The following is a 15,427-nucleotide window of genomic DNA, read 5'->3' as shown; positions in this document are numbered from 1 at the left end:
AAGCTAAGATGTTCCTACATCAATTTGTTTGCAATTTGCTAACTTAGTGAGTTCATATAAGTGTTGTTCATATATCATCGTGTCCTTATGAAATATGGGAAAGTGAACTTGGTGAAGAACTAGCAAGATTAATATTTCTTTTTTTCAAATTTGAGACCAACTTATCCATTTTGATGATGTCATTTGGTTCACAAATTGTGCTCGAACATGCAAGCAAAGGAAGTGGTGCCCCCAACCTACCTAAGAGTTTTTACATATGCTTTATATTGTGTTAGGAAATATCATAAATTGCTTTGCAAATGCTAAATATATATATATATATGAAATTATCCTTCCAAAAAAATTTATTATCAATCCTTTTCAGCCTCAGATCAAAAACTTAAATACACTATGTAGTATTGGAATAAATGAGGAAAAATACTATGTTACCATCTTATACTCCACAAAATGATCTTTAATATGTGCACTAAGAAAGAGAAAAAAAGACAAACTTTTTCAAATTCTTTTGACCGTAGATCTCTCATAAATGATTTGGTAGCATCCATAACCAACTAAAATAGCAATAAAGTTTCACGCTTAGAAAGGAAATTGGCCTCATAAATGAGGGCAAATTATTAGGTATGGTCACCAGATCTATTTCGAGGTCCGGACATCCACTAAAAAATTGTCACGTGGAATGTACACGTGTCCGCGGAATTTAAAGTCAAGCGCGTCAAAAGCGTAGTCGAAGCGCATCTAAAGCTCACCTAAAGCACAGTCAAAGCGCACAGTCAAAGCGAAGTCCACGTGACAAATTTTTATTGAGTGACCGGACATAATGATTTGCCTATAATGAGACATTTTGATTGAATTTGACTTGACTCAAATCCATTTGACTTGCGCAAGAGACTCCATTAGGTCTTTACTCGGATAAGCCGTCGATCTACTTGACTCTTCGGTGCGGTGAAGGAGATTATAAGCAGATCAACCTCTCTCCATTTATAAATATACAGTTATCGATCCATCGCAAAATCCACTCTTTCTCCCATTCCTTTTTCTCCCACTTTCCCAACCCACTGGCTTCCACGATTCCCAGCCACCTCAACAACCTCTAACCCCACTCTCCTTGTTCTTATCTCTCGTCCGTTCTTGCTTTCGTGTCTGTTGTCTGTTTGCAGAACTTCCCAGCAACAGTGAAACTGTTTCTTCCTTCTCCTCACTGTAATGGAAATGAGTACCTGTAAAGTTTTAACTTTTTTTTTTTCTTCCAGTACAATTTTGTAGTTTTGTTTATTGACGAGATATTGATACTGGTGAGTGCTAGAGTATAAAGATGGTTTCTTTTGTCGCTCACCGATCTTAATTGTTCTTCCCCGCAGTATTGTATTGTTCAATGCATCCTCTTTAACACTTATCTACGACTCCCACTCGCATCGCCTCTGCTTCGAAGAAACCTATTTCGTTTTCAATTTGCATTTCCATTTCGTCTAGCATTCAGTTGTGAATCGAATGAAAAAGAACATGGTTTACTTGGAAGTTTAATTAACTATTCATGGATCTCGATGAAGGAACCTATGGGAATTCCATCAAGGTGAGTTGGGTTTTCTACTTTGTTAGCATTTTTTTTTTTTTTTTGGGTTCTGGGATAGGGAATTGTAGAGATTTGATTTGCAGAAGGAGTCATGGAGGACGGTGCTCACGCTTGCGTACCAGAGTCTTGGCGTAGTCTACGGTGACCTAAGTATCTCGCCGCTTTATGTCTATAAGAGCGCATTCGCGGAAGATATCGAGCACTCGGAGACAAATGAGGAGATCTTTGGAGTTCTCTCCTTTGTGTTCTGGACGCTTACCCTCGTTCCTCTACTTAAATACGTCTTCATAGTCCTCCGAGCAGACGACAATGGTGAGGGCGGAACTTTTGCTCTCTACTCTCTTCTCTGCCGCCATGCTCGGGTTGGTTTACTACCGAATGGGCAAATCGCTGACGAGGAGCTCTCCGCTTATAAAAAGACTGATGGAATATGCCATGACCATTGCTCCCGTTCTGGAGAAGCCGGCGTCGGCGGTCGGTTCACGGCAGCGGCGAGGTTGAAGATGTTGATGGAGAAACATCGGGTGCTGAGGCAGCTGCTGTTGGTTCTGGCGCTGATTGGGACTTGCATGGTTATTGGTGATGGCGTGCTCACTCCTTCACTTTCCGGTAGATTCAATTACTTTCCTTTTCTTCTTTTTGGTGGAAATATGACTTTCTTTGTTGAGTCTATTAATCTTGCTTTTGGCGGCTTGTGTTTGACAGTTTTCTCAGCCGTCTCAGGGCTGGAGCTTTCAATGTCCAAGGAGCATCACAAATGTATGAAATTTCTGGTTTCAGTAGAGAAATCATCTCATATGTGAAAAAAAAAAAAAGCTACAGATTTCTGATTTCGTAATTTTATGGCTCAGAAGTTTCCAATTTTGTTGGATTTCTTCTTGGCTTATGGATTCTTGATCTGAAACTTCCGGTGGGGGAATTTGGCATGCTGGCCTGTAGTTTAACTTCTGTAAAGTGGCCTATTGATTTTTTAGTTAATCAGTAATTCAAGCTATCAATTACTAAATTTAGGTTTGATTTCTGTTACTTTTGGATTCTTTTGTTGTTATATTTGGATCTCTCACCCCTTGACATTTATGATTATTTGTCATCTACTGAACCTCGCTTCATTTTCGTTCTTGCAATGCTGACCTTGGCTAATTGTTAGTGTATGGCTTCATGTGGAAACAGGTCTAAATTTTTTAATCTCAGTAAAACTATTGAATGTGGTATACTGGTATTTAACTTGTTTTACTTATAAAACTACTTCCCAAAGAGCCTATTTCACCTTAGTGTCGCATTCCTTCCAACAACATCTACCATCATTCTTCTAGTCAAAAACATATCAGTACAGAATTTATCTTCCTTTCATCAGCCGCAACACACCTAATCCATTTTCGCCTATGATAGAGCAACTACTTGTCTCAAGTTAAAATGATAAATATGTAAATTTAATGTTTATGTAAACTTTAAGATGCTCTTGATTATGTCTAATGATGTCAATTATCTCTGATTTGCAGATCTCGAAGTTCCTATTGCATGTCTTATATTGATCTGTTTGTTTGCGGTGCAACATTACGGCACTCACCGAGTAGGATTTTTGTTTGCGCCAATTGTTATAACATGGCTCTTGTGTATCAGCATGATTGGCATCTATAACATTTTCTATTGGAATCCACATGTATATCATGCACTATCTCCCTACTACATGTACAAGTTCTTGAAGAAGACACAAAGACAAGGATGGATGTCCTTAGGAGGAATTCTTTTATGCATCATAGGTTTGTTGAGTGAAATAAAGTTTTTTTTTTTTTCCATATTTTAAGGAGCTCAAATTAATTTTTATATTATGTAGGCTCTGAGGCAATGTTTGCAGATTTGGGGCATTTCTCTCAGTTATCTATAAAGGTGAGAAAACGATGTCGTAATGTAGATGGTGTTCTATATTCTATGATTAGCTAAATATTTATTATCTTATCTTAAATATAGACTAGTGAGGAAAGAATTTCATGATTGCTAACTAAATTAAATTTCTGCTAAAACTACAAATTATAGTGTTGGAAATAGGTCTCTCTTTATTCATCCCAAATATGTTGTTACTTCAAGCAGATTGCTTTTACATCTGTGGTGTATCCAGCACTGATCCTGGCATATATGGGCCAAGCTGCTTATCTCTCACAGCACCATATTCTTGAAAGTGATTATCGAATTGGATTTTATGTGTCGGTCCCTGGTAGGCATACTCATTGTGTTATTATTTTGATTCCTAGAACTCTTATGTTGTTAGCATGAAGCTTATACAATGACATTTTTTTTTTTTTGTTAGAGAAATTGAGGTGGCCTGTGCTGGCTATAGCTATACTTGCAGCTGTGGTAGGAAGCCAAGCTGTTATTACTGCTACATTTTCGATCATCAAGCAATGTTCGGCTTTGGGATGTTTCCCAAAAGTGAAGATAGTGCACACATCCTCTAACATTCGTGGCCAAATATACATTCCAGATATCAACTGGATCTTAATGTTGTTGTGTTTGGCCGTCACTATTGGTTTCAGAGATACAAAACATTTAGGAAATGCCTCAGGTATGAAGCTATAAGCAGTAAATTATCATATTCAGATTCTTCTACATGATTATCTTCCACTTCGGTTCTTAAGTTGTAATGTTGAACCTTCAATAATTATATTAGGTGATATCAATTCGGGGTATAATTCTATTTTTTTTTTTTTCTTCTTCTTATGTGCTTTCCTATTCCTATTATAGTGACAAATTTATGATATAAAGTCCTACAAAAATTTCAACTTTGATAAGATATCAACAATAAGTTTGATGCTCTCTTTTGTCCCTCCTTTCTACAACCTGAATGCCTCTTATTTCTCTCCCACAACCATCTCTCATAGCCTGATATCCACCCAAAACCTACTCTCCACACTCACAGTCATGACATACCACTCACCCTGCAACCCTAGCTAGCCACCTCTCCTTACTCACTGCCAACTCCCGTATTACTCACGACCAACTCCCATAAACTGTTGCCCTACTATTCCCACCCTGCAACGCCGCCTTCATCGTACATCCTTTGCTCTGCCCGCAACCTTTGGCCTTGATTCACTTTCTGTTGTACTTACCCACCACCCTCTCACTATGGTCAGGGATTTGTAAATTTTAGTTGGATCCTTCAACAAACTTATTCATCTAAATGCTTCTTTGATTCACAATGACACTAGAAAATTCTCTTGATCTCAAGTCTTTGATTATGTTGTTCTTACCTATATGATAAATGACAAGTAGCAACTAAGGATATGTGGGATTGCTTTGTTCAACATACTTTCAAAAAAGCAACATCTCCAAGTCTGCATCTCTTTTCTTTACAACCAAATGATCTCCGAAGAAAAGATAATATAATATTCTATAGTGTAAGTGTGATTCACTTTTTTAATATCAATTCTTCACTAATTAGCTAATTGCATTACAAAATAAATAAGGAGCCTTTTCTTGTCAAATTTCTCTTTGGACTTCGCCATTCACTCTAACAAGTACAACCATGGTTGATGGAAAATTCTACCATCTATCATTTCTCTTTCATGTGTTATCCTGATCCTTGAACTTTTAAGTCCCTCCCCCTAATCTTTGAACAGTCTATTCTAGGTATAGGACATTATTGTGGGCATGAATGCGGAGGAAAATTATTTTCTCCATTCTCATTATGGTCGAAATACCCATCCTTCTTATTGCCGTTGGACCAAATTTTACTACCATTTCATAGCTCTGCATTAGATATTTAGTTACTATTTCTGATTCTCTACTCCTAAAACCTCTTTTATATGTGTTATTCTTTCACAAGAGGGGTATGATTGCCTTATTCGGTACTCTTATGTATACTAATCTCTCTCCTATAAAATTGTATCCTTTGGTTTTGCTATTATTAGTTTATCTGGTATGAATTGGATATTAGACTATGGTACTTTCTCTCATATAACAGGTAATTGTCAATAATTCTCTTTTCTTCAGTATAATTAATCCTTATTGCAGATGGAGCCTACTCTTAGTCTCTAGCAAAGTGATATGATTTGATGACAATATAAAAAATAGCACACTTACTCCAAATAGATCCAAAAATGGTACCAAGAGGATGTAATTACTCATCTCTAAGCAAAGAAAGACAAGATACAAGTTGATTCATTGTTCGAGAGGTGAATCATTTCTCGCATAATTCCTAACTGCCACTAGGAACCCAAAAACTCTCACAAAAAATTGCTGCAGCAAATAAAATTCCAAACATAAACCCTAACCTCCCACAATCCCCCCCCACTTAAACAGTCCAAAATCCTCTAATAAATGCCTCTTGCATCTTTCCCAAAAAGTTCCTCCCAAAGACTCTTCTCCTATATGTGATAAAGGAGGTCATGGGCCCTACCTGGGCGCCTAGGTTGCTGCCCACCTTTGCAGCTGTGTTGCCAACTGCTACATCAATTCCCCCCTCCTAAAAGGCACATTGTCATGAGGAAAACTACTTATGGATGGTATTGTAGGGCTTCCATGTCACCTCTTATTCTAGTGAATCCTTCCACATGATCAACACTTCCCTGATCTCCTTATCTCCTTGGTGCACTCCTTTCACCTCCAGCAATTCCAATAGCACCTCCATATCCTCTGACAATGTGGCTTATAGTACGGGCGAGAGTGTGTGATTTCAATGGCTTGTCTCAGTTATGATACATGAAATACAGGATGCATGGCTGAGGTCGATGGAGACCGTAGGCGATATGCCACAGCGCCAATGCGCTCCACTACCTCATAGGGCTCAAAGTAGCAAAGGGAAAGCTTCTCATTTCTTCGTCAAGCCTAAGTTTTGTCTGTATAGTTAGATCTTTAGATAAACCATGCCCCCTATCTCAAATTGCACTTCAAACTCCTTTGGCCCGTTCTGACTATGAAGTTTCGTCCCCAGGTAAGGTCACCACTTCTATATTGCCAACACTATCGCTATCAGCTCCCTTTCATACACTGATTTCAATCTCGCCCTAGCGGTCAACACCTGGCTGAAATAAGTTATGGGCATCTGACTTTGCATGAGAGCTGCTCCCAACTCATAGCCTGAGGCATCAGTCTCTACTACAAATGGCTGGCTAAATTTTGGTATTGCTAACACAGGGACACTCGTCATGGCCTTTCTCAGCTATTTAAATGCTTAGGTGGCTGCCTCCCCTCATTTGAAATAATCCTTCTACAATTGCTCTGTTAATGGCCATGCTATAGAGCTATATCCCCTCACAAACTTCATGTAGTACCCTATGAGTCCCAAGAATCCTCCCAACTCTTTCAAAGTTTTTGGTAAGGGCCACTCTAACATAGCCTCTATCCTGGAAAGATCTGCAGCTACTCCTAATTTGGACACCATGTCCCAAATACTTCACCATATGTTATGCAAAAAAACACTACTTCAAATTGGCATACACCTTATGCTCCTTCAATGTTACTAACACGACCCTCAAGTCCTCCACATGCTCTGCCTTTGATCGACTATACACCAAAATATCATCGAAGAAAATCAATACAAACTTGTTAAGGCAGGGATAAAATACCTTGTTCCTAAATGACTGAAAGGTAGCAGGGGCTTTGGTAAGCTTAAAAGTTATCACTAAAAACTCGTATTGGCCTCATGAGTCTTGTAAGTAGTCTTGTGAATATCAACTGACCGTGTTCTGATCTGATGATATCCTGCTTTCAGATCAATCTTGGAGAATATCACTGTCCTGTATAACTCATCTAGCAACTCATCAATGGATGGTATAGGAAACTTATCCAACATTGTTTCCTTATTAAGAACCCAATAATTTACACAAAATCTCTAGCTACCGTCCTTCTTCACCAACAACACGGGACTAGAGAATGGACTAACACTGGAATGAATGACCTGGGCCTCCAACATCTCGATTAGTTTATCAATTTCATTATTTTGAACATGTGGGTATCTGTAGGGTTGAACACTGATAGGGGATACCCCTCCTTCAAGATGATGGCACATTCATGCTCCCTTAGGGGAGGTAGGCCCTGAGGTAGCTAGAACACCCAATGTTTAAAATTGCGTTTTCGGGTATTGAGGCGTTTTTCATTCGTGAGGCGAGGCGTAAGCCTCAAGGCGTTTTGAGGCGTAAGCCTCAAATTCAAAAGATTGCGTAAACATAAAATGATAATTTTTTTATATACAAATAAATGAATAATATAAAATATAAAAAAACATAAGATATGAAGTGAAATCAAAATATCTCAATAATAAGACAACATGAAATATAGTTCAACTCAGAATTCTATCTTTCCCAAATCCCATTATTTTTTTCATTAACATATAATTCAAATTTCCAAAAATAAATAGCAATGACATATCACATAAGAACTCATAAGTCATCAGCACTGTAATCACTAAGGGGTTCTTCATTTGAATCATTATTATGGTGAATTGCTCTCTCCCCTTCCTCCTCTTCTATGGAGTCCAATGTCGGACATTTACTTCAAGATTTATGTAAGTTTTAATATATATAGCGTGAGGCGTAAGCCTCATGCCAGTGAGGCGAGGCGGGCTTCAAGGCGGGCCTCAACCAAGTTGAGGTGCAAGCCTCATAAAAAGAACTCAAGGCGTAAGCATCGAGGCGTTTTTTACTGGAATTGCGCATAGGCGGGCCTCAACGCGAGCCTCATATTGCGCAATTTTAAACCATGAGAACACCTCATTGAATTATTGCAGGAATGGCTAGACTATCTCTAAAACTTCCCCCTCTCTCTCCATGCTTCACCCTCCCTCGAGACTCTGGAGCTCCACCAAGAATCCCATCACTACTCCCTGGATTGCCCTCACCATGATCTTAAAAGAAATGCTAGTTTTGGACATACTAGGATCCCCCTATGATCCTCAAATTCCTCCCTCCCATCATGAATTCCATAGTTAATTCTTTTTAGTCCATATTGGTTTCCCTTCATATCTACAACGACTGCATACCCAAAATTACATATGTGCTCCCTAACTCCAAGGGAAGAAAATCCTCCTTCACCTAGATCTCCTGCAATGTTACCATCGATCCTAGGCAAATGCCTCTACTCTTCTCCATCTTCCATGTTCCCATCGTCACCTCGAAACAGCCTGTGTCAAATAACAGCCCCAATCGGTCCACCACCTGGTTGGAGATGAAGTTGTAGGTCACGCCATTGTCCACCAGAACTACCATTGATTCTCCTCCTATCTGCCCTTTACCTTCATTATGTGATTTGAGGTAAACCTTACCCCACCACTGAATTTAAGGAGACTTTCGCCACATCTAGGTGAAAATGCTCCTCCTCTAAAGTCTCCTCCTCATCACAGACTGTAAGTACCTACAACGAAAAATCCTTGCAACAGTGACCTGGATAAGCCTGGTTTGCTAGAGCGTCGTGCTCAATGAGGGTGCAGCCAGCTGGGCCAAGCTACGAATGTGTCGCGTACAACACGGGAGCGAGGTGAGAAGTGCAAGGCAAGGGCTGAGCCTTTAAACTACGGGGCCTACAGGCAACGGACAGGCCAGCCAAGACATGCGAGCCGTGGGAAGCACTACGGTCGTTCAGGCACGAGCTGGGCACGTGGTGCGTGCATGAGATGGGCACATAGAGGGTCAAAACCAGTTCAAATTGGGTTTCCAGGTTGACCCGATCCTAACCCCGATTTCAAAATGGTTTGAAAATTGAGACCCAAATCCGACATGTTCTTAAAACTAATTGACCCTAACTCGAAAAATATGGGTTGGGTTCGAGTTGGATTTTCGTGTTGTGTTATTTTTTGACACCCTTATCTCAAATAGCCTCCCCTATCGACTAGAAAGGTACTCAAACCTCTCCCGATAATTCATCAATGTTCCTTCCTAAACTAGAGCAAAGAACTGCTTGTAGAAATCTCTTTCCTGACTAGTTTGGAATATTTTAATGAACTATCTTTGAACTCCCTCCACAATCGGATTCGATCTCTCATGTCTCTCCACGTATACCAAGATAAGGCCTTCCCCTCCAAGCATAAAGCCGCTGCAGTGAGTCTCTTCTTCTCCGTCAGCCCATTCACAACGAAGTATCTCTCCACCCTATATGATGCTTCCGATGGACAACATGACTTGCTTACAACGATCGACAATAATCAAAGGTGAAAAGTGAACGGATTGCAAATAAATATACCAGAACACCCCAACAACTATTGCAAATCATACACAAGTGATAGCGATCTACCTTGTATCAACCTTGCAAGCAAATACATCAAGCAATAGAGGATCTTTGCACCCAATGAACTATCCATGAGTGACATGCCACCTATAAGTTCAATATGATACATCAATACTGCATATGAGTTCCTATGATTCATCGCATGAGATCTTCCATGCATGCAACATCTAGCCTATAAGTAGAAAAAAGGTTTGTAGTGACTATGAGAAATATGCAACGGATACTATAATGTCCCTTCAAATGGCAGTGATTAATTAACCAGTGAAAACTACATTTCTCTTACAAATACATACCATGCAACGTGTAGTGAATACTACGATATCCTTTCAATCAGTGTCAATTGGCTTGCAGATGTATGCGGCGGTTTCCTACAAATATGAAGCCAGCATGCAATGAATATAGCAACTTGCAAGTTAACATATATTAGAAGATTCGTGATGAATATAACAATATTTTATGGTCAACATCAAAGCACAAGCAGATAGAAGCACTGCAACAGTAACGAATGCAAATACCCATTAACAATAATGGAAGATTTGTTATAACGACATACTTGCAAGTGTTAATCAGTAGTAGGTTGTGGATGTTACAACACCCCCACGACCAACCACCATTTAATAGGCAGCATATATGTTAGTCCATTACAAGTAGAGGAGGACAACATGCAACAAATACATCAATCTCCTTGTGATATCGATTTGCAAATAACACTGGTCCACAGCAAGTGACACATATTACCTACATTCAATGATAAAAGACTCTTCTAGCATACAATCACTTGCTCATAGAATAAAGCAGAAATATTTACAAGCAATGGTATGTGATTTATCACATATGCAATAGTAACGAGTGCAACTCATCCAACAATCAAATTTTGTCCTCAAGTAAACATGTTAACCTACTTGAAAGCGATGAGGGTAGATGTGTTGCAGGACTACAGTAAATATAAGCTCCCACGAGCCGCTGAAGGAAACCCGTTATAAATGCTAAATGTCACCCATGAGCAAAGTGCTAAAGAATCATAACAAAGGCAAATGCATGCAAGCTGCTGCAAGTATAGGCAGAAATACAACAGATGTAAACTCCTATGGGTCGCCAAAGAAGATCCATCAAATATCAAAAAATGCCCCCTACACATATACTGTAATATGTATGTACATAGGTACACAAAAAAGTTTGTGTAATTACAAACTCGCATGGGCCCCGACAAGCGTATTTTGGATATACACGTGACGTCTATGGATGCTGTGCGGATCAATAAATGAACGTTGTTTGAACCCAATCCTTTTACGTGGATAAATAAGAGTCAAGACCGCTCAAACTATCAAACAAATATATTGTCAGGGTGTCAACCGGAATATCTATTTTATACGTTCATATAAGGCCTTCAAAGTCGATGACAAAAGAAATTCATCAACAAAGGCATAAAGCCTACGAAACTCGATCTTCTGTCAACAGCTCGACATAGTCAATAAGGTTCAATACACAAATGGACATGACCCCCAAACACACCGATGATGGTCGTGTTGAACGTACATCTCCACCGGAAGGGTCAATTACAAATATTTAAAGTGCCACCCAAATGCCTAAAAATCCCAAAAATCTAAAGATATTTAAAACTGAAATCCAATTATAAAACACTTAAAACAAAATCCATCCACCCTCTGCAACATTTTTTCGGGTGGACAAATTGAAATTTAAATTAGCTCACGTAAAGCTAATGCCTGGTCGAAAATATCATTAAGATTCATTTTCAAATAATCTCCTACTATTAAGGACTTGGACGTGTCCTCTGACCGGCGGTTTTGCCGCCAAATGGCACCGCATGATAAACGGTTATGACCTGGGGCCCTCTGAATTGAGTGGTTTTACCGCCAAATGACACTACTAAATTACGGTTATAGCCAGAGTCAATACAGTCCTTAGTGATATCAAATCCTTGAGATATGAATCAATAAGATGTAATCGATATGGCACAAAGTCCTCTTTTAGTTAAAGTGGATTCAAATTTGTCCCCTTAAACAAACGTCCACCCCAGGTCTACAAGGTACCCTTGGACGCCTCAACCCATGGTTGCCGACAAGAATCCTTGTGTCAGGTTGGGTCGACTACCTCTTCTGACTAAGTAGATCAGGGATCACGATGACCTGGGACGACGGAACCATGGGATCTTGATCGGGTCCATCATTCATTCCCCCACCATCCGCTTTAACTGCAAGTTGGTGAAATTCCCAATTTTAAATATCACATTTCCAAATACCTAAGCCCATGTGCTACTATATGCCATATACTACGTATCTGATTGACGACTAGCTTTAATCGAAAGTTCTCTCTCGTTATTGGGAGGGGTAATTAACTATAGGGTCTTGCGCCTATAGGAAACCAGAACTCGGATCATAAAGTCATACAAAATGAGGGCGAAATCTCTAGGTAGTGTCTTATCTACAATCCTAATCTATCTTCCCAAAATTTACCCCGGAACTTAATCCGTTAAAACTCCCTCGAAAACAACGGGGGAGACCGGGGCCGAATTTTCGGAGTCCACACTCTCATACCTGTCTAGGAAAAAAATTTAGAGAAAATTATTAAATATTAACCAAAAATCATCAAATTCTCCATATCATAATTTTACTTCTTAACCTTCAATTTGATTTTTAATCATGTCATTTTGAATTCTGAAGAGGAAGTTATAAGGGTTAGAACCTAGGGCTCTAGATCCTAGCTTCTTGTTAGAATTGGGTTGGCCGACTACTAACTCCTTCTCAACCCTAATTCTACTCAAATTTAAACACCATTAAACATAATCTTACTATCCTACCCATCTTAGTAGAGCCTCCCATCCGCCACTTGGATTACAATGTTGATCTAAAGCTCACACAAACAGCAGCACCAAAATGCTTTATGATGTCTCTCATTATCAATGATTGTGTGGAAAGTTGTTCTATCTCATAGACACCATTCTAGTCTTCTAGACATATCATTAGAGCAGAAATCAACACATGCAAAACATGAAAAAAGAAACATTTGAAGGAAGTTCTTCAAAACCTTAAATACATCGCAAAATTTTGTGGATGAAGGATAGCTATACAATAAAATGGAGCAATCGAATGTTGAGGCATTCAATTATGTTGGTTCAATATATGATAGGAATTGATATTATATATCCTTGTGGGTAATTGGTCATCTGTAAATATCAGTGTGGCAATATCTTATATTTATATTAAAAACAGAACTATGATTCATTCTGCATGCCAAATTATATGGGTAACACTCGTCAAGAAAAATCTGATTCCTATCACCAATCTATAACATTTTATTTCATTCATGTATATTACTAATAATTATATTTTTTACTAATGTACTGGACATATTGAAGTAGATTTTCACATCATTTGACATTAAAATAACTTTTTTCTTAATTTTTTTCAAGCGTGACCCCATGCTCAAGCTAATGAAATGGATCACAACGTCTATAGTTTTTTTCAAGCCAACACTCTTTCCAGTTATATATATGCTCATTTTTTTATTCCTCTGTAGCATTTGTTTTTGGAGCTTAACTCTAATTTTTATACAACAGGACTGGCAATCATAACTGTGATGCTGGTCACCACCTGCCTGATGTCTCTTGTAATCATTCTTTGCTGGTGTCGTGGCATCTTCATTGCCATATGCTTCTTCGTCTTCTTTGGCGCAATTGAGGCTCTTTATTTCACTTCCGCCCTCATCAAGTTTCGGGAGGGAGCTTGGGTTCCCATTGTCTTCTCCTTTATCTTCATGATCATTATGTACGTGTGGCATTATGGCACTCTTGAGAAATACGAATTTGATTTACAGAACAAGGTTTCGATCAATTGGCTCCTAAGCCTTGGCCCAAGCCTCGGAATTGTTCGTGTTCGTGGCATTGGACTTATACATTCTGAGCTTGTTTCTGGCATCCCAGCCATCTTCTCCCACTTTGTTACGAACCTCCCTGCATTCCACCAGGTATCTTTTAAAATTTTTTGTTGTCTTTCTTATTTTTTAGAGTAATAATCAGATTTAGATGGAGAGTACCTAAATTTTACATCTCTATCAACTGTAGAAATCAGATTATAATTTCATTTTCTATCCCTTCTGCTGATCTGCAATGGTTTGGCTTGTATAACTATTTCACCATCTGAGAAAATACCACACTTCACCAGTTTAATTTAGCAAAAACAAATGTCAAGCAGCACAAACTAGCGATTTCCACATCAAATAGCTTTACATGGATAGTAATAATAACAATATTAAGATGTTTATGTTTTCCTATGAATGTTATGATATATGCACCAGGTCCTTGTGTTCCTTTGCATCAAGTCGGTGCCAGTTCCTCATGTTCGTCCACAAGAGCGGTTTCTGGTCGGACGAATTGGCCCGAGGGAGTATCGGATCTACCGTTGTGTTGTCCGGTATGGATATCATGACATACCAAAAGATGATATTGAATTTGAGCAGGACCTTGTGTGCAGCATTGCAGCCTTCATCCAGTCAAATGGTTCTGCTGAACCCAACAGGCCTTCAGACGAGTCTGCCAAGGAGAATGAGAAGGTGACAATGGTAAATACCGGAATCTATCTTCACGAGAAGGTGGAGGAAAATGGAGCTTATATGGAGTCTGGTGACCTGCCTGGTCCTTCTAAACCACAAGAAATTCAGTCGCCGGTTATAGTGGTGAAGAAGAAGGTAAGTTTTGTCTTGCCTAAGAGCCCAAAGATGGACTCCACAGTGAGGGAGGAGCTGCGAGATTTGATGGAGGCAAGGGAGGCTGGTGTGGCTTTCATCACAGGGAACTCATATATGAGGGCAAAAAGTGGCTCAAGCTTTGTGAAGAAGTTGGCTATTGCTTTATATGATTTTCTAAGAAGGAATTCTCGAGGGCCTTCTTATGCTATGAGTGTACCACACGCTACAAACCTTGAGGTTGGAATGGTCTATCTTGTATGATCTCTCAGGTATATCTATCAAATATCTTTAAAAAGGGTTTTTTTCTTCTTTTTTTTCACTTGTGTATGATGTGGATAGTATTAATTTTTGCTTTGTGGTCTAGAAATTGTTGGAAAAAAGGTTGTTTTTGATGTGCATGGGAAGGAAGATTTCAATGTTTTAAGCCTCTATATTTCACTTGTGTATGTAATGGATAGTATCATGTTCAAAGTTTTTATATGGTTGGGGATTCGTTTGGGATAGCCTTCTTATTACTTTCTAAAGTAATTTTTAATACAAAATTTTCAAATTTAAGAAATATTTGCATCAAAATTTTGATTTTGAAAGTAATAAGTAAGTTGTTTTAAACAAAGCCTAAGACTTCGTTTGAGACAGCTTTCTTATGATTCTTAAAACAGCTTTTTATTATTAAAACTTTAATTTTTGTGCTAAAAATTGCTTTAAGAAGCAGCAGTAAGGAAGCCGTCCCAAACTAAGCCTAAATTACAATTATCTAATTTTATCATATATCTCATTTAAATGTGATATTTTAAGCATATTTTAATAAAAAAAATTATTTTTCTCAAATCATTGGATTGAATTAAATCGGGCGCATGTTCAATCCTTTTGGATTGTCTTTAGACATACTTTACAACAAAAAAATTTGACAGATTAAATAGAAATTTGTATAATTCCAAC

At 38.7% G+C, this 15,427-nt stretch overlaps 1 protein-coding gene across 2 annotated transcripts; it reads left to right on the top strand.

The window, feature by feature from the left end:
* Window positions 1-934: 934 nt before the first annotated feature.
* Window positions 935-14,978, top strand: LOC110093828 (potassium transporter 6-like). Of its 2 annotated transcripts, none has more exons than XM_020818843.2 (10): window positions 935-1,200; window positions 1,359-1,570; window positions 1,654-2,179; window positions 2,276-2,329; window positions 3,070-3,330; window positions 3,405-3,457; window positions 3,659-3,782; window positions 3,876-4,130; window positions 13,362-13,768; window positions 14,099-14,978. In XM_020818843.2, exons 2-10 carry the CDS (start codon window positions 1,532-1,534, stop codon window positions 14,747-14,749), a joined length of 2,370 nt encoding a protein of 789 aa, XP_020674502.1. In that variant the 5' UTR covers window positions 935-1,200; window positions 1,359-1,531; the 3' UTR covers window positions 14,750-14,978. The 2 variants fall into 2 exon arrangements, with proteins under 2 accessions (XP_020674502.1, XP_020674493.1); XM_020818834.2 differs by having other exon boundaries at window positions 935-1,219.
* Window positions 14,979-15,427: the final 449 nt, after the last annotated feature.

The sequence above is a fragment of the Dendrobium catenatum genome, unplaced genomic scaffold (genome assembly GCF_001605985.2).
Source record: "Dendrobium catenatum unplaced genomic scaffold, ASM160598v2 fragScaff_scaffold_742, whole genome shotgun sequence".
Classification (NCBI taxonomy): domain Eukaryota; kingdom Viridiplantae; phylum Streptophyta; class Magnoliopsida; order Asparagales; family Orchidaceae; genus Dendrobium; species Dendrobium catenatum.
The sequence above is the reverse complement of the archived record's forward strand: the minus strand, read 5'-3'. Positions and strand labels throughout refer to the sequence as shown.